This window comes from Haemaphysalis longicornis, unplaced genomic scaffold, assembly GCF_048455015.1.
Source record: "Haemaphysalis longicornis isolate Haplotype H1 unplaced genomic scaffold, Haemaphysalis longicornis Haplotype H1 scaffold_3, whole genome shotgun sequence".
In the NCBI taxonomy this organism is placed as follows: Eukaryota; Metazoa; Arthropoda; class Arachnida; order Ixodida; family Ixodidae; genus Haemaphysalis; species Haemaphysalis longicornis.
The window spans coordinates 125,264,931-125,291,396 of record NW_027526335.1 but is presented as its reverse complement, the minus strand read 5'-3'; the positions used below and the strand labels follow the sequence as shown (position 1 = coordinate 125,291,396).

At 51.3% G+C, this 26,466-nt stretch overlaps 2 protein-coding genes across 3 annotated transcripts in view; both read left to right on the top strand.

The window, feature by feature from the left end:
• Positions 1–4,419: 4,419 nt before the first annotated feature.
• LOC144175069 (cytochrome P450 2A4-like) overlaps positions 4,420–26,466 on the top strand; it is a 99,793-nt gene continuing 77,746 nt past the window's right edge. The window contains exon 1 of one of the 2 annotated variants that reach the window (XM_077704113.1): positions 4,420–4,543. Coding sequence is in view for 1 of the 2 variants with exons in the window: in XM_077704112.1 (XP_077560238.1) it covers position 23,206 (1 nt within the window). In the remaining variant the exon portion in view is untranslated. Of the gene's footprint in view, positions 4,544–23,105; positions 23,207–26,466 lie in introns of those variants that run through there. The other variant, XM_077704112.1, reaches the window with a different exon arrangement.
• On the top strand, positions 15,094–19,405 carry LOC144175421 (uncharacterized). The gene is made up of 2 exons (XM_077704499.1): positions 15,094–16,309; positions 19,377–19,405. The coding sequence occupies exons 1-2, from the start codon at positions 15,373–15,375 to the stop codon at positions 19,403–19,405; spliced, it is 966 nt and encodes a 321-aa protein (XP_077560625.1). The 5' UTR covers positions 15,094–15,372.

Sequence of the window (26,466 nt, the reverse complement as noted above, 5' to 3'; positions counted from 1 at the left end):
CATATTAAGTGCGAATGCACTTCTTAAGCGACCCTGAACCTGCGTCCACCGGCGATGTCCGCGCACGTGGAGATGGGCGCGCGCAGCCTGGCCGCTGACATGGCACATACCCACGTGGGGGATTGGCCAGGAATCTCCTCGTCTTCCTTGTCAACGGGGGGAGATGGGCGCGCGCTGCCTGGCCGCTGACATGGCACATACCCACGTGGGGGATTGGCCAAGAATCGGGCGTGAGAAGGGCTAATGCACCTGCTTAAAGGAGTACTGACACGAAATTTCAAAGCTGAGATCCGCTCTAGCAATCAAGTACAACGACAACACAAATAGGTGTCTGTGAATAAATGCATCTTTCTTTCTTTGTAGTTGTGTGTGTGTGTGTGTGTGATCTCTCTTTCGCGAACATTACCGAACCGCGCAAATTCAACTCGTGCATTCGCACTTTCACATTCTTCCCCTCGGGGAAATGCGGGGAATTTTTTGTTGAGCTGTCCTTGCTGTAGGCTTTTCTCATGGCATTGACCTTGGCCTTATTACCTTCACCTCTTGTGGTAAACTGGGTGCATGTTGCGTGGGACGTTTTTAGCATGATGTATTCCGTCAAGGCATGGGGGATGCGTCGTTTTTGGTTTTGGGGTGCCCCACTCGGCTTGTGACCCAGGCGATGAAAGGTAGCTCGGCCGATCTCGGTAAACTTCAGTCGCCCAATTTGGCTGTCTTTATGCGCCTCGTTGAGTTCCTGCAAGGTGTTTTGGTAACCTAACTGGAAAAGTTTTCCTGCCGAGGTCTTCGTTAATACTGCCTGTGCCAATTTGTAGGTTTTCCGAATTAAAATATCGAGTTTCTTTATTTCGACGATTTTTAGCCCCCAGTAAGGGGTGTCGTAAGTCATTCTGCTAATTACCAGGTCCTTTAGAATCCTGATTGTGCCCTCTTCCTTCAGCGCGTGTTTTCAGTTCGTCACTGGTATGATTAGGTAGGTTGCATGGGTGACAGTGTTTTGTAGTTCTTAGAGTGTGGCGGCTCCTGCCCCGTTTTTTGAAAAGTCAGACCCAACACTCGCAGTGCACCGACTTTTGCGATGATGTCGCTGTGGAGGGTCACCTCCGGGTCAGGGGTCTCCGCGGGCAGTTCTACAACCTGTTCGTTTCTTCTGCGCATTTAAATGCTGCGTACAGGCGGTACAGCCGAACGCATGCGTGAATTTGGGTTTCGCGAGTTGTGCTGGCGCAGTGCTGTCTTTCTCTATGGTGGTGTGTTATGGTTTCTAATTTTCTTGCTTCCTTACTTCCACCATGGTAGTGCGCTCCAGATTCAACTCCGAAAAAAATTGTTGCGACACCCGCAAAGTTATTCCGAAGCACGTCGCTCTTCACGCACAGGAGAATGAATACCCGAGTGGGCTAAATGCAAGCTTGAGTGCGGTACTACGTCGACGTAGTACTGAATATAAGTCAATAAAAAGTTTTAATTACCCATCAATATCTAGTTCGTTTTCATACGGGAACTTTCAACCTAAAACTTTAGCATGTAAATTAAGCATGCTGTTTGGTACAAAACGGGAAATGCATAGTCAAATGCTGCTCAACGGCAGGTCTATTGGAGTTTAGTTCACGCTCACATTGCGATTCTTTGAACGGAACCTGCGGCGCAGAAGTCTACGTAAAGTAGACATAGGTGGCGATGGCTAACGCTCAATACCGAAGAGGTACCCACGTAAAGATCTATGAGCCGCAGAAAGGGAATACAGGGAAATTTCCGGGGAATTCGTGAGAAACCTTCGTGGGAAGTGCCAAAATAGAGATCTTTTGAAACTATAAATTATCACTAAGGTACAGACCATAACTGGCCATGGCAGCCATTTGACCATTCATTTTCTATGGCTCAAGTCCGCTGCACATTGTTGGAGTCATCTCCTGTTGACACGCCCCGCCTGAACACATCCAACAGGCCTCCAGGCTTAGCTGACCTCGTAAGCGGGAAGAGTCCATGCGCGCGCCGAAACAGCACGATTAGAGCTTTCCTTCGCAGTTTCGACGAGCGCACTACAGATACAAGAATTGCAGCCCAGAGAGCAGCATTCCGATCCTAAAAATGGCTTTCGCCACTAAAATCAGCGGACGGGAACTGGCGAAAGCCTATCGCTTGAAATTAAAAACGTGTTACTGGGTTAGTCAAACGTCGACGATGTTGTAAAACGTTAATGGGGTACTTCTGAATAAATTTCTTAAACCCAGATGGCATGCGCATGATGCTGCTTCATTCCGGACGTCTGGATTGTGATATTGAAAAGGGTAAAATTAGCCATATTTACAGTATATACAACATTACAAGCTAAAATACTGGTTGGTGAACGGGCTGCTTGATTGGGTGCTTCCACTGGCCAGGCGCGAACATATCCTCGTCGCCTTCACCCTCCACTCTCTTGGGAGCCATTCTAGAGCTCGTCTTCAACCTATCTCCAGCGGCAAAGACGCCGTCCAGTCATCATGGCCTGAGAGAAGGACTATAGTAAGACTCTGGTCGGGGGAAGTGCATAGTGACGGTCGACGATCGAGTCGAAGCAAACTGGCGAGGTTCGATGTTATACCTGAGGCTCGTCACTTGGCGCAAAATCTTGCAAGGACCAGTGCAGTGAAAAAGCGGCTCGGACGAGAGGCTGACGTGACGGCATGGCGACAGAGGAGGATAAGCGTGCCTGTGGCATATTGCACTACTCGGTGATGCTAATCGTAATGGCGTTTCTGGCGGGTCTGGCAGGCAGTAAAGCGGGTACGGGCGATCTCGCGGGCGAAGTCAACGCTGGAAAAAACCTCTAGCGCGTATTGTCACGAGAGCAGCTGAACAGGGAAATACTGTATCGAAGGGAAAGGTATGTTCCCTTCCGTATAAAAAGTGGAAGGGTGGGTAAGTTGCGGTGTCATGACGGGACGAGTTGTGCGCAGAGGTAACAATTGAAGCTTAAGTCACAGTCCTGGTGATCAAGGGAAACGTACAAGGCGAGCATGTTCGAGAGCGTACGGTTGACACATTCGGTTAAACCATTGGTCTGCGGATGGTAAGCAGTGGAAAATGTGTTTAGTGGCACAGGAGGGAAGAATGTCGTCGACCACGCGCGCCGAAGTGAATGCGTCGCCATCTATGAGGATTAAGAGAGGGGCTCCAAGGCGTGGACTAAAGTATGCCACGTTGGCAGCACAGCTGGTTGGAAGCGCCTTGGTTATAGTAAAGCGGGTAGCATAGTCGATGGCACTACGATCCACTTGTTGCCGTGTTTAAACACCGGTAAGGGTCCAAGAAAATTGAGTGCGATGCGGTAAAAAGGCTAGGCTAATACATTGATTGGCTGCAGGAGACCAGAAGGGCGACCTTGGGGAGCTTTGCGGCGTTTGCACAGATCGCAAGTGATACGCGTTCTGTGGGTTCTTTTGCAGCGTTCTGTGCAAGAAAAGAATAAACTATCACGTAGCCCTGCACTCAACTACCACCGACGACAAGGAAAGTGTGGAAAGCACGCGGGCAAGGCTGGCGGCTGTCATGGCCACTTGTAAATAGGTCTGTCTGCAACGTCCTGTAAATAAATCGCTAAAGCATCACCTATGGTTCGTCGCATCTTTCTTCTGCGGCCGTGAAAGTTTCGGCGTCCCCCTCATTCCGGCCTCAACTTCGCAATGCCTCGGCCTGGGCGCTGACGTCGAGAGTGCGTTGGCCATGACGGGCAGCCTCAGGTCCGCCGTGACCAGCATCTGACCACGGCCCCTGCACCGTGCCCCAGCCCGTGACAAGACTATTAACATCATCCGTGACGAGATGAGACGAGACGTGACGAAGAGACGATGTCATGTTCCTAGCACTCTCGTCTGGCGATGCTCCGAGCACCTGAGACGCTGTCTTGACGGTATCGCTATTGCGGGACGAGGCATCACGAAGTACATCATCATCATGCGTGACGGCGGGGACTCATTCACGGTTTGCGGTGATGAGATCGATCAACCTCACCGCGTTCGTCATAGTGTTGCGCCGTCGACCGGTACAGTCGCTTTCAACCAGAAGGCCGTGTCACTAGTAGAAAAGGAAGAGCAAACTGCTGCGTGACCAAATGCTCATCTACCACCGAATACGACGAAGGTGTAGGCAGCGCACAGCCTGCCTGGGTACTGTCATGGTCACTTGCAACAAGGTCTGTCACCGACGTCTCCTAAATACAACGCTACAACATCACCCATGGTTCGTCTCATCTTTGTACTGTCGCCGTGGAACAACAATTATGTACGACGCAAGAGACTCGGAGTAAGTGCTTTCAAGTAGCGCCATCCTTCTTTCCCTGATAAGAACCAAAAAATTTCAACAGCTGCCTTGCCCGAACACGGGACCATTCACTTGCGCAGATAGACATGAATTGACCCTTCAGATTCCTATCGGCTGTTGTTGTGAGCGGATGTGTTACTCTGGGCGGTGACTGCACGTGGAGGAGGAAGCTTGCACGATAGCGAACGTCAAAGGCGTTGGCGGGGCGACCAACGTTCAGGCAGCGCACGGATATTCGGTATGTGCCGGCGAATTATTTGGCCCCCTTTTTGCGTGTGGACGTGGTTACTCATCGGGTGTGTTGTGCGCATGTAAAATAATGCAGGGTGGAGCGGATCTCGCAGGATTTTCACTGAATTAGAGCTACAGGTTTTGTTCCTTATGCAGTGTGTTAAAGGGAAGCTTTAGTGTAGGAAAGCGAACTTTCTGTCACTATGATGACGAATTATGATGAATAAATTTATTCATATCTACAGTCCGCACTCTTGTGTAGCGTGTTTATTGCATTCAACAATACTGTATTTATTATTTTGAATAAACTTGAATTTGAACTTGAATGATCATGAGTGAAGGGAAAAAATAGTGCCCTTCGACTCTGTGAAAGCGAATAACCTGCGAAGCTCAACGCAGTCGACGGAGTGCACGAAAACCGGAGCTTTATGCTAGCAGACAAACGTAACGGTGTCTTTTCCCCTCCCGTGTCGTAGGAATCTTACTGTTTGTGTAACACGCCAACGCTATCCACTCTACCACTGAGGACAGCGTACCGGTCGCATTGGGCTGTTTTACGGCCACGTTTAAACCTCACGCCAACACAACGGACACGTAATCAGTAAGGTCATAAAACCTCTAGCTGTGCCGCCCCCCGTTTCCCTCTAATCCCAACCCGTGCACGCCTAATCCGGCAACCGGTCATGAGAGGGTGCTTAGAAGTAAAAGATACTTTTGAACATGTCGCTCTGAAAGCCGCTTTAACTGAACAAGTGGTATTGGTTCACGTCGGCATTCCAAGCGAGCCAGTTGGTGTTCATCCGGGAGGGATTCGCAGCTACTCGAGCAGCTGGAACTTGAGGCGGCAATGGTGGTGGCAGCGGCTTTTCGTTGTTTTTGCGCCCATTCAGGCTTTTGTTCGGGCTGATGGTTCTTCAGCTTGAGCTCTTCCTCCAAGCAAACGACATGGCTGCGTCCCACAGCGAGTTAACAGCTCGAATGACTAGAACTTTATTCTAGCGGACACACACGTGGGTGTCCCTTTCGCTGCCCAGTCGTAGGCATCTCGTTGTGCAACACGCCAACCCAGACTTAAACCGCTCGATTGTGAAGGGAGAGCTGACAGGGGGCATCGAGCCATGAGACTCGCACGCTTAAATCTCCCACCACCACAACGGGTCTGTCATCGGTAGCGGCATTAAGCCTGGCTGTGCGTGCATGGCCCATCCCTCCGCCCCCAACCTTGCACGCCTAAACTGGAAACCGGGGAAGGGCGCATAGATAAGCGTGGAATACACCGGTGAAGGGAGTGAGAAAGATTTTATATGCGGCCAGACTAAGAAACATTCTTGAGCGAAAAGAACTACAACCAGCTGGTCAACGAGTGCCGCCGACGCGACAATGTCTCTCGGAATGGCTTTCGAGCTAAAGAAGAATTATGTGCTCACGACAGCGTTGCAAGGGGGCCGGTTGCTTTCAACTGGCTCTGACCCGAAAGTTAGTGGGCGAGGTGGAATTTGAGGCGCAACGGCCGCAGCTTTAATCTCGGTGGCTGCTGTGGCGGCGGCTTTCCGGCGTTTTTACACCCATTAACGCTGCGGTTGATTCTCTGAAATCATCTGATAACGGCGCTACGGCCGCTGTAATTCTACCGCGAAACTTGTGAAACAGGCATCGGTGGCGGCGAGAATAACCGTTGTGATAACCGTTCTGAAAGAGGGTCGGCGGTGGCGAGGAGCAGCCCCGGAGTGGCGCCGAGTAAATCGACTTCACCGGAATGAAAACTCGGGGGGTGGTATATATACTTCTTCGCAGTAAAAACGCTTGTGGTGGCCAGACCCGCAAGTAAGTCCATTTCGTTCGGAAGGCAGCGTCTATCCGATTGCTTTATTCCGACATGGCCAAGGCGGTTTGCAAAACTGAGACAACCAAAGAGTCCGGCGCGAGAAAGCATCGCATCGCGTTCAAGCATTGTCGTGTTAGGCGGATGGGTGCATGATTTTTTGTTCATGGTTGGCGATGGCATGAAACAATTTGCAATGGGGATTTTACCATAGCTTCGCTGTAAAACTACCGCTGAGGCAGAGAATCGAACCGATTACGTCTTGCTTCTCGAGGCATTATCTTAAAGCTTAGTTTGGTGGGTGTATCCCGGTATTGTTATTCTCGTTAAGACCTCCCAGCTTCGGATACATTTTGCAGCATAATTTATGTATACTCTACCATAACGCCCCGGCGCATACAATTATAGCGACTAAGTGTGGGAAATAGGCGATTGACGACACGCAACAAGTGATATCCCGAAAAAAGTTACAGCGAATGTTTGGAACTTCCGGAGAATGTTAAGGCGAAAGCCTAATTAGACCTTCTGTTGACCTGTCGGTGAATTCTGGGTTGAACTTCGCGGCCGCGTCCGAAACTGACCAGTCCCCTGGTCGTCATCATTCAAAGTTTGTTTTGCTCGCTGGAAATCTCCGAGTAACCTCCTGTTCTTCCCCGTAGGTACCGTGACCCCTTAATACAGCTCGTATTGCACGTGCGGCCGCGGCGCACCCTTCTCAGGCGCTCTTGTTTTCCGCGATCCGATTTTCTGTGCATATCTGTGTAGCTCACAAAAAGTTTCTGTACCTTATGCGTTCCATGAAACATAGGGATACAGGGTGTTACGACGGTAACTGGAAAACTTGAAAATGTATTTTTCCTGAGCGAACCGCTGCTCGCTTCGCTCTGAAAATTCACACGAAGGTCGCATTTTGTGGTCTATTTTGCTTGACACCGGTAACAAGAACGGTACTTACCTCTTTGTTCTCAAAATAAATAAAGACGATTTTCGCCTGTGGGATAATGGCGGCCGATTTGGACACGCAAGCCAGGGCAGGCTGATCTTAGATTGACGGTGCCACCTGGGGTATGCAGAGCGAATTGGACGATGGGGATTCGCGGTAGGAAGGAGCCATGTGAGATAGCAGACGATCGGAAAACCTGCCTTCACATTTCCTGATCGTCAGCTACCCCATTTGGCTCCTTGCTGCTGTGGAAGGAGGAGCGTGAATCCCTATCGTCCGTTTCGCTCTGCATAAGCCAGGTGACGCGGCCGTTCCACGATCTGCCTGCACTGGCTCGCACGTCCAAGTCAGCCGCCATTGTTCCATACGCGAAAATCGTTTTTATTCGTTTTCAGAACAAACAGGAATGTACCGTTCTTGTTCTCGGTGTCAAGCAAAATAGAGCACAAAATGCGACTTGTGAAGTATGAGTGCGAACGGAGCAGCGTATCGCTCAGGAAAAAAAAATTTAAAGTGTACCAATTATCATCGTAACACCCTGTGTAGGGCTTTAGCTTGAAAACGGGATGGACGCACGGACGCAGAGAAATGCTAAATGCCATGCACGCCTTGCGAATTTTCGCTTTAAAGTTCATTCTTATGATGGCGATCGTCATTCACCGATTGTGCGCTTTTGAGTCCACTTGCGCGTTTCCATTGATTTTTTAAGCGTTATGAAGAAGCCTACCTTACGAGACTTCTGCGCGATAACGTACTATATACAGTCGACTCTCGATAGATGGAAGTCGCTTAATTGGAATTTTTGGATAATTGGAAGTAATCGGCTTGTTCCGGCCGTTGTACATACAATTCAATGGAAGAAATATTGGCCGATAATTCAAAGATAAAACCAATTACCACGGTTAATTGCAAGTTATTTCGAATCAAAGCCATCCAGGTGGTTTCGTTTCTAAAAAAAATGTGGTTGATCCTTTCATAGGAATCGACAAAATACAAAAGTGAAATGTGTCTTCACAGGAGCGCTTGGATTTTTATTGTGTATCAATATGAACTTGCACATCGCTATTTATATTTCTTCGGTATGGCACTGTTAGACGCATAAACATTATACACGGGATTACGCGCCCCGGAGCATTGCGGAAATCCGATTGAAACGCCAGGCGCTCGTAAACCGTGCGAACCAATCCGAACGGGTTGTCATCGGATCGTTTGGTGAAGTCACGGTCCGCAACAGCGAAAAGGAGCATGATTTGCGGGTCGGCAGCAGTCTTGTGAGTGTGCTTGGAGAACGACGTCCTGGTGGGGGGTCGCTCAGGCAAAGGTGCGACCACATTGGTCTTGCTCCGTGGCGCGTACGCCAGACGCTTGCGTTGCGACGAGCTCAGCTTGTGGAACGCGGCGGCGGCGTTCCAGAAGCTGAGCGGCGTTTCACATAGGCGGCGGACGGGTAAACACAGCAGGTTCCGCTGCAACATGCTGCCCTATCGAAGAGGTAACTATCTGAGCTCATTAGCGTCATGACGCATTACTTCGCTTCACCTCTCGTAGACGGCAGCAACGCCTGAATAAACAACTTAGAGGGAAGGACACAAGGCGCGTTCGTTCAGCTACCCGGGCATGACTTCATGGCTTGAGTTTCCCTCCATGGTTTCAGTTGTTTCCATGGCTAATTTTCCCGCCGGTAGCGTAGTGGTCATCGCACCAGACGCGTATTATGGAGGTCCTGGGTTCGGATCCCACCCGGCGGGCATTTTTCTCCACTTTCTTTCTTCCACAAATTCTTTACCTGTTTCAATGATCTACCGCATCCTCCTCTTTGGTTTACTTGGCATTCTTGCTGCCAATCCTTATTTCTGTATCATTTCAACGAGCCCCTCATTTACAATTCTCATACGCTATATATATATATATATATATATATATATATATATATATATATATATATATATATATATATAATGCCGCGAACCATACATTGACAGCATATCTGCGATTGTCTTGTTCAGACGTTCTGTTAGTCCGTTCGTTTGGGGGTGGTACGCGGTCGTTCTTCGGTGATCCGTGTTGCTGTAGCGTAATACTCCTTGCATCAGCTCTGCAGTAAATGCCGTTCCGCGGTCTGTGATTAGGACTTCCGGGGCTCCATGTCGTAGCACAACTTGGCTTATAAAGAACTTCGCCACTTCTTGTGCAGTCCCCCTCGGAAGAGCGGCGGTCTCTGCGTAGCGCGTCATGTAGTCTGTCGCTACGACAATCCACTTGTTCTGTGATCGTGACGTAGGGAACGGGCCTAAAAGGTCCATTCCAATCTGTTGAAATGGTCTTGATGGGACGGCGATCGGTTGCAGAAGTCCGGCGGGTCTTGTCGGCGGCGTTTTTCGTCGCTGGCAGTCACGGCAGCTCCGGACGTAGTGGGTGACGTCAGAGGTAAGGCCGGGCCAGTAGTACCTCGCCTTGATTTTTCCAATAGTGCGGGCTGTGCCCAGATGTCCGGAAGACGGGTCGTCGTGGCACGCTTCCAAAATTTCGTCACGAAGGTCCGCGGGGATGACGAGGAGGTAATTCGCTCTTGTTCCGGGCAGAAATTCTTCTTCACAAGGACGGAGTTTCTCAGGCTGAATGCTGGTAAGCTGCGTTTGAAGGTCCTAGGAACGGCAACGTTGCATCCCTCGAGGTACTCGATTATGACGCGTAAGTCGGGGTCGGCACGCTGCTGGGCGGCTAGGTCGCTCTCCGTCACGATCCCGAAGAACGCGCTGTCTTCATCAGAGTCTTGTGGTGGGTCGACGGGGGCGCGGGACAGGCAGTCGGCGTCGGAGTGTTTCCTGCCGGATTTATAAACGACGGTAACGTCGAACTCCTGCAGGCGCAAGCTCCACCGCCCAAGACGGCCAGAGGGGTCCTTCAAATTGGCGAGCCAACACAGCGCATGGTGGTCTGTTACAACCTTGAATGGCCTTCCATACACGTATGGGCGAAATTTTGAAATCGCCCATATAATAGCCAGGCACTCTTTCTCAGAGGCAGAATAGTTTTTCTCCTCCTTCGACAGACCACGGCTGGCATAGGCGATTACCCTTTCGCAGCCGCTTTGCTTTTGGACAAGGACGGCACCCAAGCCGATATCACTGGCGTCCGTGTGCATTTCCGTTTCGGCATTTTCGTCGAAATGAGCGAGCACGGGCGGGCTTTGCAGGCGTATTTGCAGCTCGCAGAATGCTTTTTCTTGGTCGTTTTCCCAGCTGAAAGGGGTGCTATCTTTCGTCAAGCGCGTGAGTGGCTCTGCAATGCGTGCGAAGTTTGCCACGAAGCGCCGGTAGTATGCGCACAGCCCGAGAAATCTTCGCACGCCCTTCTTGTCTTTCGGCCTTGGGAAGTTCGCAATCGCTGAAGTTTTTGCCGGGTCAGGTAGGACTCCCGCGGCGTTGACGACGTGGCCCAAGAACTTGAGTTCCCCGTATGCGAAACGGCACTTTTCAGGCTTTAGCGTCAACCCCGACGTACGAATGGCCTCGAGTACAGACTCCAACCTTGCAAGGTGTTCGTCGAAAGTCCGGGCGAATACCACTACGTCGTCGAGGTATACGAGGCAGGTGTGCCACTTAAGGCCAGCTAGCACAGTGTCCATGACTCTTTGAAACGTCGCTGGTGCTGTGCACAGCCCAAACGGCATCACCTTGAACTCGTATAGGCCGTCTGGGGTTATAAATGCAGTCTTCTCTCGGTCTCTCTCGTCCACTTCGATTTGCCAGTAGCCGGTCTTCAGGTCCATCGATGAGAAGTACTTCGCGTGGCAGAGGTGGTCGAGGGCGTCGTCGATTCGGGGAAGGGGGTACACGTCCTTTTTCGTGATTTTGTTCAGTCGCCGGTAGTCAACGCAAAACCTTAATGTGCCGTCTTTTTTCTTTACGAGTACGACGGGCGCAGCCCAGGGGCTTTTCGATGGCTGTATAATGTCATCGCTCAGCATGTCGTCGACTTGAGTCCGGATGGCTTCCCGTTCGTGTGAAGAGACGCGGTACGGTGACTGTCTGGTAGGTCGGGCTCCATCTTCGGTTATTATTCGGTGCTTCGCTAGAGGGGTCTGACGTAGTTTTGCGCTCGACGAAAAACATTCGCTGTAGCGACGCAGCAAAGCCAATAATTTTTTCCGTTGTTCTTGCGGTAGCGCCGGATTCACGTCGAATGGCTGCGGGAGCTTGAAGGTTTCTACGGGTGTGCGTTCAAAGTCGGCGACTGCGATCACATCACTTGCTTCTTGCGTTTCTTCGAGGAACGCAATTGCAGCTCCCTTGTTTAAATGCTGGTACTCTTCGGTGAAATTAGTGACCAAAACGTGAGATTGGCGTTGCTTAAAGTGCGCAATGCCTCTTGCGACGGAGACGCCGCGGTCGAGAAGCAACCTTCGATCACTCTCTACGATAGCGTCGATGTCAGAAGCAGCATCCTCACAGTAGACGGCGATCATCAAGCTTGCGCGGGGTGGCAGGGTGATGTGATCGTCGGCGATCCTGACAGCAGCACGGTGATCGGGGTTCGGTTGCGGCGTCGTGGAGTGATCGGAGGAAAATGTTATCGACTTGGTCTGCAGATCAATTATTGCGCCGTTGTCCGTCAAAAAGTCAATTCCGAGAATCACGTCGCGGGAGCAGTTAGGCAGAACGACGAACGCCGCAGGGTACGTTGTGCCGTCTATGGTGACGCGCGATGTGCACATTCCACTTGGCGTCACGAGGTGGCCTCCTGCTGTGCGTATGTGCGGACCGTCCCATCTGGTCATAACTTTCTTCAGTTTAGACGCAAATGGTCCGCTCATTACCGAATAGTCGGCTCCCGTGTCTACGAGGGCGACTACGTCAAAGCCGTCGATGGACACCTTGACGTCGGATGCCGCCTTCCTCGAGTTCCGGGTGCGTCGGGGCGTCGCATCTCGGCTTGTGCGTGTTGACGGTCGGGCACTGTGCGTCGTCGTTGTCATCGTCTTCTCAGCGGACGTCTCGTCGTGTACGGGAGTCTCGTCAGGTCTGGGTCGGGTCGTCGGGATGAGGGCATGTTGTGAGTCACTGTCTTCCGCGAGTCGTTGCGTCGTTGGAGGGTTTTCATTTTTCCGCGATCGTGCAACTTTACCTCCAGAAGTTGCTGCTTTTAGTTTCCCCCGCGTGGGCTGGGGGACCTTCCACGTGAGAACTCGGCATTGCTACGGCGGTTCGGCGACTGGTATGGGTAGGGTGACGGCGAACGGTTGAAACGGGCTGGTCGACGGCTGGTGTTGGACAGGTACTCTTCGATCTCCGATGGGTGCTGGCCAGTTCGGGGGCGGGGTGCGTCGACGGAGAACCCTCGCAAACCGAGCCTTCTGTAGGGGCAGCGACGGTAGACGTGGTCGGCCTCTCTGCAGTGGTAGCACAGCGGACGATTGTCGGACGTTCGCCACACGTCGGTCTTCCTTGGGGCAGGGGGTTGCGCTGCAGGTGGTCGGGCCGGCGAGAGGGGACGACGGTACGGAGCCTCGTGACGATAGGGTGCAGGTGGGCGAGGGCGATGTACAGCAGCCGCGTAGGTCATGGCTTGCGGCTCGCGAGGTGCTACTGGCGTCGTTGAAGTTCCCAGCGCTTGCTGCACTTCTTCTCTAATGACGTCGGTAAGAGAAGCGACTTGTGGTTGCGGCGTCGTCGGGAGCAGTTTCCGCAGCTCCTCCCTCACTATTTCGCGGATAGCCTCGCGTATGCTATCAGCCGGAACCCGCATGTTGTCGATGTAGTTCGCACTGGCCGCGCCAACAAAGTTCCGGTCATACTGCTTAGCACGCATTTCGAGAGCCTTCTCAATCGTGCTGGCTTCGGTCACGAATTCAGCGATGGTTTTGGGCGGGTTGCGGACAAGTCCAGCAAACAGCTCCTCCTTCACACCGCGCATCAAGAAGCGTAACTTCTTTTCTTCCGTCATTTCGGGGTCCGCGCGGCGAAATAATTGCTTCATCTCCTCAACGAAGATCACGACCCCTTCGTTGGGGTGTTGTGTCCGAGTTTCAAGCAAAAGCGCAGCTCGCTCTTTTCTCACAACGGTAGTGAATGTCTTCAGGAACTCCCTTTTGAAGTGAGTCCAGTCGGTCAAAGAACTCTCATGGTTCTCGAACCAAGTTCGAGCAGCATCTTCTAAGTAAAAGAAGACATGCCGGAAAGTTTCTTCGTCGTCCCACCTGTTGAAGATGCGGACGCGCTCCAGCTTCTCCAACCATTCTTCGGGGTCTTCAGCGGGGGCTCCCCGGAACGATGGCGGTTCCCGGGGCTGCTGCAGGACGATTGGCGATGTTGTTTCTTGCACCATGGTGTTGGTTGCAGCGTTCTTTTTCTTGGGCCCTTCTGGCATCAAACCGAACTCGGGTGGTAAAACTTGCAGGCGAGGGCTGGCTCTTGTTGGACTGGCTTGGCGGCTTCTCGAGGTTGTAAAAAAAAAAAAAAAAAAAAGTTCCTGCGATTTTGCAGCCGCCCCATTCCATAGGGGCGATTTCCCGTGCAAGCCGGGTGAACTTCCCAAGCGTTGTAGTCCCACACAAGGGCCGAGCGCCAGGCCGGGGAGTCGCTTGTACCTATTTTACCGGTAGGTGCCCGGCGCCACCAAGGAACACGAATTCACATGGTGCCTTCCACAGCCACGATGGACGCTCAACTCGCAACCGCCTGTGGCAGGACAAGCCGCCAGACTCTTTCACCCCCGGCAATGGCGCAACGCGGCATGATGGCCGGGGGCCCCGCCAGATGGACAAGGGTCAGGGGCCCCTCGATAGGGTAAAGGCAGCTTTCCAGACGTGAAATCCCCTTTCAAGGGTCCGCACTCGACCAGGGACGCCTGTACCCATTAAAGAAACCGGTGGGTGTCCGGCGGTACCAGGATTCGAACCCCGGACCTCCCGCATACGAGGCGAGTGCTGTACCTTTGAGCCATCGCTGCGGTTCCAAAAGTTCCTGCGATTTTGCAGCCGCCCCATTCCATAGGGGCGATTTCCCGTGCAAGCCGGGTGAACTTCCCAAGCGTTGTAGTCCCACACAAGGGCCGAGCGCCAGGCCGGGGAGTCGCTTGTACCTATTTTACCGGTAGGTGCCCGGCGCCACCAAGGAACACGAATTCGCATGGTGCCTTCCACAGCCACGATGGACGCTCAACTCGCAACCGCCTGTGGCAGGACAAGCCGCCAGACTCTTTCACCCCCGGCAATGGCGCAACGCGGCATGATGGCCGGGGGCCCCGCCAGATGGACAAGGGTCAGGGGCCCCTCGATAGGGTAAAGGCAGCTTTCCAGACGTGAAATCCCCTTTCAAGGGTCCGCACTCGACCAGGGACGCCTGTACCCATTAAAGAAACCGGTGGGTGTCCAGCGGCACCAGGATTCGAACCCAGTACCTTCCGCATACGAGGCGAGTGCTGTACCTCTGAGCCACCGCTGCGGTTACTGCAGCGGTGGCTCAGAGAAAAAGCAAAATACAAATAAACAAACCCAATGTATGGTTCGCGGCATTATATATATATATATATATATATATATATATATATATAGTCGTGAAGTAGAGTCCTTAGTTGCTGCAGGAATACGCACAAAGTAGAAGTACGCTCTTCGGAGACTTTATTTCCAACGTTTCGACCTGAGACAGGTCTTCCTCAGGAATGAACGCCGAGAGCGTACGAACGAGAGCGTACTTCTACTTTGTGTATATACACACACACATATATATATATATATATATATATATATATATATATATATATATATATATATATTTATATATATTGTAAGGGAGATGAATGGTACAGGCGCTAGTGAACAAAACACGATAGTGCGCCAGACTCCGCAGCCGCGAAAGCAGCATCGACAGTGGCAACAAGACAAAAACCACCGACGACGAAGACGACAGGCGCGCGTCTGTGAACCGGCTCAATCTTGGATAACGGTCATTAAAGGCCTTTCGTCAGCTACCTCGCGTTGAGCAATACATCCCCTTAGAATTGGTGGAGGTTGCTGTGGTCCTGACCTCTCTATACACTGGAACTCCGCTCCCGGACGCTCCCCAGCGCCATGGCTCCTCCTCGCGAGACTGAGCCCCCGGCTGCACCTACTACGACGACCATCATCTGTTCCGGTTCTATTCGTCAGCGGGATCCCCCATTCTTCAATGGCACAGACGAGCAGGACGTGGAAGACTGGCTCGTCACGTACGACAGAGTAAGCGCCCACAACAACTGGGGTGACAACGTGAAGCGCAACAACGTGGAATTTTACCTCACCGGTACGGCCGAGCTTTGGTATGGCAACCACGGAAAGCGATACCCCACGTGGTCGGAATTCAAATCGAGGTTTTCGGAACACTTCGGTCGCCCTTCAGTGCGGAAGCTTAACGCAGAGCAGCGCTTGCGAGAACGAGCGCAGCAGCCCGGTGAGAGCTTCCTCAGTTACATCGAGGAAGTTGTGGATTTGTGCAGGAGGGTGAGCGCCACGATGAGTGACGAGGACACAATTAAGCACATCCTCAAAGGCATTTCAGATGACGCTTTTCAAATGCTGCTGGCGAAGAATCCCCAAACGGTCACCGACGTCATCAACCTGTGCCAGAGCTATGACGAGCTCAGGAGACAGCGAGCTCTTACACGGCGATCTGTTGGCCAGGATGTGTCGAGTTTAACTGCTGGTAGCGACAACACTCTGTCTCCGCGCATTCAGCAGTTCATCCGGGAAGAAGTTGCCCGTCAGCTTTCCCTAGTCCCCTTCACACCGACGTCTGACGCCACCCTTGCCCCTTCGTTGAGAAGTGCTATCCAGCAGCAGGTGGCCGATACCATTCCATGCTCCCGCCAACACGCACCTGTGACCGCTTCGCTCATCGGTGCCGGCATCGCGCAACCCACACCACCTGCTATTCCGCCCACGTACGTGACCTCAGTGCAAACACTACCTGTTGCCGGACCTCTAACCTACGCCGACGCCATCTCCAGGCCCTTTGCCGAAGCCGTCACAAGTCAGCCAATCTTCCCGGTCATGCCGCAACAGCCCACTGAGCTCACAGGAAGACCAACGTATCCCAGCTATCTGCCGATGCCGCCTGTGTTGCAGAGGCCGCCACGCGTACGGCTTGACCCGTCATCTTCGACCACCGCTTGGCGCACGCCGGACAATCGCCCAATCTGCTTTGTTTGCTTAACTCCCGGACACGTGGCGCGTTACTGCCGCCGCGGGGGGATGCCTGCACGGCAGCCTTCTTGGAACGTGCCGTATGTCTCGCCGCAGTCGATGCCTCGTGCTCCGACCAGTTTTGCCGAGACGACTCCGCCCGCCAACTCGCGTGACACCACCAACCGTCACCCATCCCCGCGACGCCGTTCACTTTCGCCGATGCATCGGCGCCCCTTGCCTCCTGAAGCGGAAAACTAGGCGCCGCAGTTCCGGAGGCAAGAGCTGCGTCATCGTCGAACTGTTCAAGACCTACCTTCTCACCCAATAACGTCGTCGACATTATAATAGACGGAGTCGCCACTCATGCGCTTGTCGACACTGGAGCCGCCGTTTCAGTTATCCGCCTAGAGCTTTGCCGCCGCCTGAAAAAGGTTATGACGCCGCATTTTGGACCACCCTTACGTACTGCTGCAGCACGTTCGGTCGAACCAGTCGGTACGTGTACTGCCCGGGTGTTCATCCAAGACGTTCTGTACATTGTTCAGTTCATTGCCCTTTCTTCATGCTCACATGACGTCATCCTGGGATGGGATTTCCTCTCCCGGCACAACGCTATCATTGACTGCGCCCGAGCCGAAGTTGAGTTGTTTTCGCCGCTTGATATACCATCAGAAGTTTCTCCAACACCTCTTTCTGTGAAAGTTTCTGTCGCCGACGACACCACTATCCCTTCATGCTCCACCGTCCCTGTGCCCTTGATCTGCCATCTTCCTTCCGACGTCAATGCAATTTTCATGCCGTCGCAATTGTTCTGCCAACGCCGATGTCTGTTGCTTCCTTTCTCCTTGCTCAGTATCCGCGATGGCCAAACCACCCTGTTCGTTTCTAATCCTGGAGCTAGTCCTCGCTCTTTGCTCCGCGGCGAGTGCCTTGGACACGCCGAGTCAGTGGAGTCCGCCGTTGTCATCGCCGCTTTGGACGACCTGCCGCACGTTGAGGTGACCGGACTCTGCCCACCTCCTGCCACTGCATCTCGGGTATCCCCGGAAGTTTTCGATCGTGCCATCGACGCCGACCTTACGCCGCCCCAACGAGACCAACTGATGAAACTACTGTGTCAATTTCATTCGTCCTTTGACTGTGCGCAGACGTCGCTCGGTCGCTCCACGACGGTCAGCCACCCTATCGACACCGGCTCCCACGCGCCTTTACGCCAGCGACCTTACCGCGTTGCCCCTTCCGAAAGGAGCATAATTGACGAACAAGTGGGTGACATGCTCCAGCGCGGTATCATTCGACAATCGAACAGCCCCTGGGCGTCGCCGGTAGTACTCGTGCGGAAAAAGGACGGCTCCATCCGTTTTTGTGTCGACTACCGTCGCCTAAACAAAATAACTCGCAAGGATGTTTACCCGCTACCACGCATCGACGACGCCCTAGATTGCCTTCAAGGAGCAGAATATTTCTCGTCCCTTGACCTGCGCTCCGGATACTGGCAAGTCCCGATGGCAGATGCGGATCGTCCGAAAACAGCCTTTGTTACTCCAGACGGTTTATATGAATTTAACGTCATGCCGTTCGGCCTGTGCAACGCGCCCGCCACATTCGAACGGATGATGGACAATATTCTTCGCGGCCTCAAATGGAAAACATGCCTGTGTTACCTGGATGATGTCGTAGTGTTCTCACCTGACTTTTCCACGCATCTACGGCGGCTCGAGCAAGTTTTAGCTTGTATGAAGGACGCAGGCCTCCAACTAAACCTAAAGAAGTGCCGATTTGCTGCTCGCCAGCTGACGATCCTTGGCCACGTCGTTTCCAGAGATGGCGTTCTTCCTGATCCGGACAAGCTTCGTGCCGTGGCTGAATTCCCGAAGCCGACCACCATCAAAGAGCTTCGTAGCTTCATCGGGCTATGCTCGTATTTCCGCCGCTTTGTGCGTAACTTCGCCTCCATCATCGCGCCATTGACACAACTTCTTGGCAACAAGACGGGTCTTTTGGCATGGTCATCGGCTTGCGACAAGGCCTTTACAACCCTACGTCGCCTCCTCACGTCCCCGCCAATTCTTCGTCATTTCGACCCGTCGGCCCCAACTGAAGTCCACACCGATGCGAGTGGAGTTGGTCTGGGTGCTGTTCTGGCTCAAAGGAAAACCGGGTTTCACGAATACGTGGTCGCCTATGCGAGCCGCACACTCACACCTGCGGAGTCGAATTACTCTGTCACTGAGCGGGAATGCTTGGCAATTGTGTGGGCCCTCTCGAAGTTTCGTCCTTATCTGTATGGCCGACCTTTCGACGTGGTCACCGACCATCATGCGCTTTGTTGGTTGTCGTCCCTGAGAGACCCTTCTGGCCGACTGGCACGTTGGGCACTCCGCCTTCAGGACTTTGACATCCGCGTGGTGTATCGCTCTGGCCGCAAGCACCACGACGCTGACGCCCTCTCCCGGTGTCCGATGTTGCCTGAAGAGACGAGTAATTCCCCCTCTGAGTGCTTTGTATCGCTCCTTGACGTGAGTTCCATGCCATCCGAACAGCGAAAAGATCCGTGGGTCATGTCGCTTTGCAACTACCTTTCGAACCCGTCCAACTCGTCGGTACCTCGAGCAATTCGGCGCCAAGCGTCCCACTTCGCTATTCGTGATGGCTTGCTCTACAGGCGGAACTACCACCCTAATGGGCGCAAATGGCTGCTCGTCATTCCCCGCCATCTGCGCTCTGAAGTGTGCGACCAGTTTCACAGTGAGCCTCAGTGTGCTCACGCCGGCGTGCTAAAGACCTACGAACGCCTTAGACTGCGATATTACTGGCGTGGTATGTATGGCTTCGTTCGTCGTTATGTTCGGTCTTGCACGGACTGTCAACGGCGCAAGCCACCACCCCCTCGTGCGTCTGGCCCGATGCAGCCTTTGGCGTGCCCGATTCGACCTTTTGACCGGGTAGGAATCGACCTCTACGGACCCCTTCCCTGTACTGCGGCTGGCAATAGGTGGGTCATCGTAGCCGTCGACCACCTGACACGGTTCGCCGAAACCACTGCGCTGCGTGCCGGTACTGCCGACGCCGTTGCAACATTTCTGCTCAACCGCATCATCCTACGTCACGGCGCTCCTCGTGAACTTCTCAGTGACAGGGGGCGTGTCTTTCTTTCTGACGTCATTGAAGCGCTCCTAAAGGCCTGCCGCATCGTCCACCGCACGACTACTGCATATCACCCGCAGACAAACGGCTTAACGGAACGTTTTAACCGCACCTTGGGGGACATGCTGGCAATGTATGTATCCTCCGACCATTCCAACTGGGATATGATTCTCCCATTCGTAACCTACGCCTACAACACTGCCAAGCAAGCCACCACGGGTTTCTCTCCCTTCTTCCTTGTGTATGGACGCGAGCCGTCGTGCCTGCTTGACACGATCCTCCCCTACAGTCCCGACGTGTCTGAAGCCTTGTCAATCTCTGACGTCACCCGACGTGCGGAGGAGTGTCGCCAACTGGCTCGCTCGTTCACGTCAGACGAGCAAGGGCGCCAAAAGTTCCGCCATGATGCGTCGACGCCTACCCCAGAATTTTGTCCGGGTGATCTCGTTTGGCTCTGGATTCCGGCCACGACTCCTGGGCTGTCGAGCAAGCTCATTTCAAAGTATCACGGACCGTATCGTGTACTCGAACGGACGTCGCCTGTTAATTATGTGGTCGAGCCTCTGACTCCTTCCTCTGACAATCGCTGCCGTGGCCGAGAGACCGTTCACGTCGCACGCCTGAAGCGATACTTCGAACCCGCCATGGTCTCGTGCCCCTAAGTCGGTCGCCAGGATGGCTCCTATTCGTCCCGGGGAAGTTGTAAGGGAGATGAATGGTACAGGCGCTAGTGAACAAAACACGATAGTGCGCCAGACTCCGCAGCCGCGAAAGCAGCATCGACAGTGGCAACAAGACAAAAACCACCGACGACGAAGACGACAGGCGCGCGTCTGTGAACCGGCTCAATCTTGGATAACGGTCATTAAAGGCCTTTCGTCAGCTACCTCGCGTTGAGCAATACATCCCCTTAGAATATATATATATATATATATATATATATATATATATATATATATATATATATACAGAAAGATTGGTCAGCAGTCTACAACGCCAAAGGAGGCATAGGGGTGTGGTTAGGCTCTTTTCTTTTTCACTACGGTTAATGAAGTACACATTTTTTTTAAAATACACAGAAGAAAGAAAGAAAAAAAAAACACGCGCCCAGAGTGGGGACCGAACCCACGCCGTGGGTTCGGTCCCCACTCTGGGCGCGTGTTTTTCTTTCGTTCTGTCTTCTGTATATTTAAAAAAAAATGTGTACTTCATTAACCGTAGTGAAAAAGAAAAGAGCCTAACCACACCCCTATGCCTCCTTTGGCGTTGTAGACTGCTGACCAATCTTTCTGTATTTCGTCAACGAGCCCCTCATTTCCTTACTATATATATATATATATATATATATAGTCGTAAAGTAGAGTCCTTAGTTGCTGCAGGAATACGCACAAAGTAAAAGTACGCTCTTAGGAGACTTTATTTCCAACGTTTCAACTTGAGACAGGTCTTCTACAGGAATGAAAGCTTTGGGAAAAAAATCGTACGGACTCAGGGTCGGGGCGGCATCCCGAAACACAAGCCACACGAGAAACAAACTCACAAACTACCATACACACCATACAGAGCTTATTCTGCAAAGGCAAGCGAAAAAGACCCCCAAAACAAATAAATCAAACAAACAAAAAAAAACAAAAGAAAGAGGGGGGGGGGGGAGGGGGCGAGGAGGAACACACTGCATGAACGCGAGTGATGGGGATGACAGGAAATGCGGCAAGTTCATGGGTGGCATTTGACCTCGGATGCATAGATCAATTCGGAAGGCATAGGTTCGGTGTATAATATAACTAGCGGCATTCACCACGGTGATGCCCGGGTCGGCCATTATACTAATGAAACTAATGGGTATACCACGTGTTCAGTTATTTGTTAGTTTTCATATTTGACTAGTTCATCGTGAAGTGGTCCGCAGTTAAGAACTGCCTGCTGTCAACAGGAGGCGTGTCGCGGTAATGGGAAATGTCTGGGGCTCGTGTTTTACTTAATCTCTCACTAAATAAATTGCACCGAGATGGCCTGCTCAAGCGAGTGAGTGACTGAGTGAAAAATATTTTATTGAGCCGGTGAAGTGGGGGTGGTTGCCTATTCGAGGTAGCCATGTGATGAGTGGGCGGCCTTCGCTCTGGAGGGCAAAAATGACTGGACATCAAGCTGCTGCTAGTAACCAGGTTTTCCCAGAGCTTACGCGTGGGAAGGGGGATGAACGAGAGGAGGGATTGGGGCTTTGCTTCCACTCTAATATGATATGAAGACGGGTGCCGGGTTGCAAACAGAACTTGAATTCGGCAGGAGGTTGCGTTGGGAACAAACGATGGAGGTGGACTGGGTGAGGGAAGGTATTTTTACCCATAGGAACTGTTATCTACGCAGGTTTGAGCGATGCTCATCGGTCACAGTTTTATGATATATGACACGGGTTCTAACGGAGGCGCGTGTTTGCAGAAAGCGCCAAGATGGCGAGTGCTATGCGAATTCGGGAAAATTCAACTAATTTCCATGTCCAATGGGATATGTAAATTTAAAAATCTCGGTGGCCTTTTTATCCGCATGTTAGGACAAAATCCTCAAATCGATTTTTGGGCAACTGGGTTGGCACCATTTGCAAGCTAGAACAGATTGGATATAGCAACGGGCTGTGTGAATATTGAGGAGTGTGTAAAAACACACCCTTTTCCAGAAATCCTGAGTGCCAACATTTGGTGGGTGCATGAAAAAATGTTGTAGAACAGTGTTGTAGACCCTGAGTAGGTTTTATTAGATACCTGAGTACGAGGATTTGTTTCCTTACCGAGGGACTGGGAGACCACAAAGTCAGCTGAAGAAGTCAGTAGCACGAAGTCCGCTCTGTCTCGTGTTGACCAAAAGCAAAAGCGAGATGCAGCTTCTCCGTTCTAGTCATTCGCGATGCGGCTGCCGTGTATTGGCCCCACGTGACTGCGATGATGATGCTCCTGTGTTCCGGCACGTGCCCTCTCAAGGCGGCTGGACAGTGCTGCCTACACTCCTGTTGCTCATTCGTGAAGGGCGCTGGCGACGGGCATCCTTACAATATATATATATATATATATATATATATATATATATATATATATATATATATATATATATATATATATATATATATATATATAGCTTCTAACAAAACTGTTTATTGGTCGACGTTTCGATCGGAGATCTTGAGAAAGATCGGCATCCGATCGAAACGTCGACCAATAAACAGTTTTGTTAGAAGCTATGCCCATCTATATATATATATATATATATATATATATATATATATATATATATATATATATATATATATATATATATATATATATATATATATATATATACCATCATTCGCTATGCTGGTTGTCCACCGTGAAGAAGCACATGGACGCCGACGCTCTCTCTCGTTGCCCATTGTCCTCTTCATCTTACGATGCGCAGGAGCCCGCCGATAACACCCTTTGTTTGGCCCCCGTTATCCCCTCAAACATTGAGGGACGCGTCGATTTGCCGTCGCTGCAACGCGCAGACGCATATTGTTGCCCCATTATTGACTATCTCGACGGTCGTTTAACACCTCCAAACAGCCGTGCGCATCGCCAACTCAGTAAGTTCAAACTATTTCATTGCGTTCTTTACCGGCAAAATTACCATCCAAATGGCAGAAAATGGGTCCCCGTTGTGCCTCGTACACTCCGGCGCCCTATTCTCGAAGCCTACCACAATGCAGCTACCGCTGGGCACCTTGGTTTTGCAAAAACGTATGAGCGAATACGAAGTCTCTACTTTTGGCCTGGCCTGTTTACTTCTGTTGCCAAATACGTTCGCTCGTGCGCCTCCTGCCAGCACCGCAAGCGCTCAACTACTCCTCCTGCCGGACTACTTCAACCTCTCCCTTGTCCGTCAGAGCCATTCGGAACCGTCGGCATCGATTTGTTCGGACCACTACCTCCAACGCCATCTGGATACCGTTGGATAGTTACGGCTGTCGACCATCTGACACGATACGCTGAAACAGCACCCATTCGCTCTGGAATGGCTGCTGAAGTCGCTGACTCTATACTGCACAACCTTATTTTGCGCCATGGCGCGCCACGCGTCCTCCTCAGCGATCGCGGCAGGGCTTTTCTGTCCGCTGTAGTCGAAGAGCTTCTGCGTGCCTCCAAGACCGTGCACAAGACAACGTCCAGCTACCATCCCCAGACGAATGGATTAACAGAGAGATTCCATCGAACCCTCGCGGACATGCTGTCGATGTACATCAGCTCTGATCATCGCAACTGGGATACCATCCTGCCATTTGTGACTTTTGCGTACAATACTGCAACGCAAAAAACGACTGGATACTCACCATTCTTCTTAGTCTTTGGCCGCTCTCCCTCTATCACCTTCGAGTCGACTTTCTTCTATGCTCCTGTCCCCTCTGAAATGTCATCTCGGGAGCAGTACGCCCACTGCCGCGAACTCGCGTGAAGTCGAACCGAAAGTCAACAACAAGAACGCAAAGCTCGCTACGACGTCGCACATCGCTCTGTTCAATTTCGGCCAGGTGATGAAGTATTGTTACGGACTCCTGTTCGTGTACCCGGTCTGTGCGAGAAATTCCTTCATCGCTTTCTTGGTCCATACAAAATCACAGAACAGACTTCGCCAGTTAATTACCGTGTGACGCCAGTAGAACAGTCGTCATATCGGCGCCGCCGTGGTACTGAAATCGTACACGCATCTCGCCTCAAGCCGTTCAACCGCAGGACAGAACAATAAGTCGCGGCCAGGTGGCCGCTTCCGGCCGCGGGGGGGGGGGGGGGGGTAATTATGTGAGACACCCTGACCACGACTCTGTGCTCTTCAACACGTTACGGACATTTCCTCGTAATCAGTACATTATCATCAGTGCTAGCTCTCATGGCCCCGGCATCATCATCACCTGTACATAATCATCATCAGCACTTGATGGGGTTTTTCGTCCGAGTGTCCGAATAAACCGGTCACGCTTTCCATCGTCTCTCAATATCTCAATATATATATATATACATACATATATATATATATATATATATATATATATATATATATATATATATATATATATATATATATATATATATATATATATATATACATACATGCATACATACATACAGGGAGGAGTGAGAGACTCTTGAGGGATAATAGGTGCAGCATCAGGGGTTCATTTAGCGGCGGTGTAGCGGCGTCAAATCGCCGACCTCGGATACGACGACGACGATGACGACGATTGTGATGATATTGAGGATGATTACATGGACGACAATAATGTGAGATATATAGTTATGGGGATGATTACGAGTGGTACAAGGTGCAGCACAGAATAGTTCCCCTAATGCCGGTCACTCTACAGGCTAATCAATGCCCAGAACTTGGTGGCGTAATGTTACTTGCCTAGAAAACGCGTCGAGTCAGTTTCCTCTATGCAAAGGGGGAAACGTCAATAGCCACAGTACGATATCCAACTATTTAATATGTTATATACTTTAACAACTACTAAATTGCTGCATTGCAGCGTGTTACCATTTGTAATTTTCGAATTGGTAAAGTTTGCCGGAAAAGGTTGCTGTTTTTCTCTCCTCGACATTACATGGGCTCATTGTGACTCTATAAGTTTACGTAAGCTTTATAAGCTGTGTTAACCTCAGGCGGGGCTACCTAAACCTCCATTATTAATGGTTATCATTCACATGATCGCCATTTTTTTCTGAACTGGCCCGCATGAGCACAGAACCTACTTACCGGAGCAGTTGAGAAAGTGTTTTCTCTGGATGTCTAAGATAAGCGTCTTTGTGCGCCGGATAAACACCCGCAAATTATCGCACTTGGACGTCCTCCAGCTGTCCTTGAGGCAAGTCGCAAAATCGGCCAAGTCACTGCAAGCGCAACAAGCAAACGCCCATAAGACTTGTGGTTCCATAATGCGCAAGTGTTCCGCAATGCAAACGAAAACATCGAAAAATTGCTTGGGGAACTTAAGTTTGATTACAAAATTTGAAGACGAATGTTGGCGATACTTATTAACCACTTCATTACTACTACATCCTATTTACGTATCTTTTTTCGCTTTCGTTTCTTTGTCGAGCGGCTTCTTTTCTGCTATACCATGTACACCTCTCCTCGCTTTCTTGTCTTCGTGTTATACCGCGAGTTATGTCGGCAAGCAGACTGGCACATTCCTTAGCTTCCTCAGACTTCGGGTTCTTCCCGTTTGGTACGCACCTTTTCTACACACGAGCCATCATGGCAAGGTGCCTGGACGCACTATTTCACAACTTTCACGGCTTAAATTCATAGTGTTGTGAATTTCGTGGAGCGGGCAAACTAGCCGCTAAAGTCTATCCATTGCTAGCCACTCATTCAAGCACCCATGCGCTACGAAGGAAGGAACAACAACGGCAGCAATGTTTGCAGTACTGCTGACAACGTGCGGAGATAGCACCTTGGGAGCGCACCGGGATGTGTTTTTCCAAACGCTTCGCAGCACAGTGCACCCACGTGACATGTGTGATGTCACTGCGCGTGCTATTCTTTTGAGCACCAGCTAAAACAACCCCAACGTTCGCGCTTTGTAGCCTCGATGTAGACTGCTGAGTACTGGCGGTGACTGCGTGGGTTCGAGCCTCAGCAGGTATCTCTAGTTTTTTTTTTCATTGCTTAATTTTGGCAACTTTCATGTTTTCCTAACTAAAACCTACGCATTGTTTTTGTTAATATCGGTGGTTTGGTATGTTTTAGGTCGCTTTAGGTTTGGGGCGCAACAGATGACCACGTTGAATTACCGCGATCCCTCGGGCAAACAGACATGTCACGTGCGTGCTCTGTACGGCGAAGTGTTTG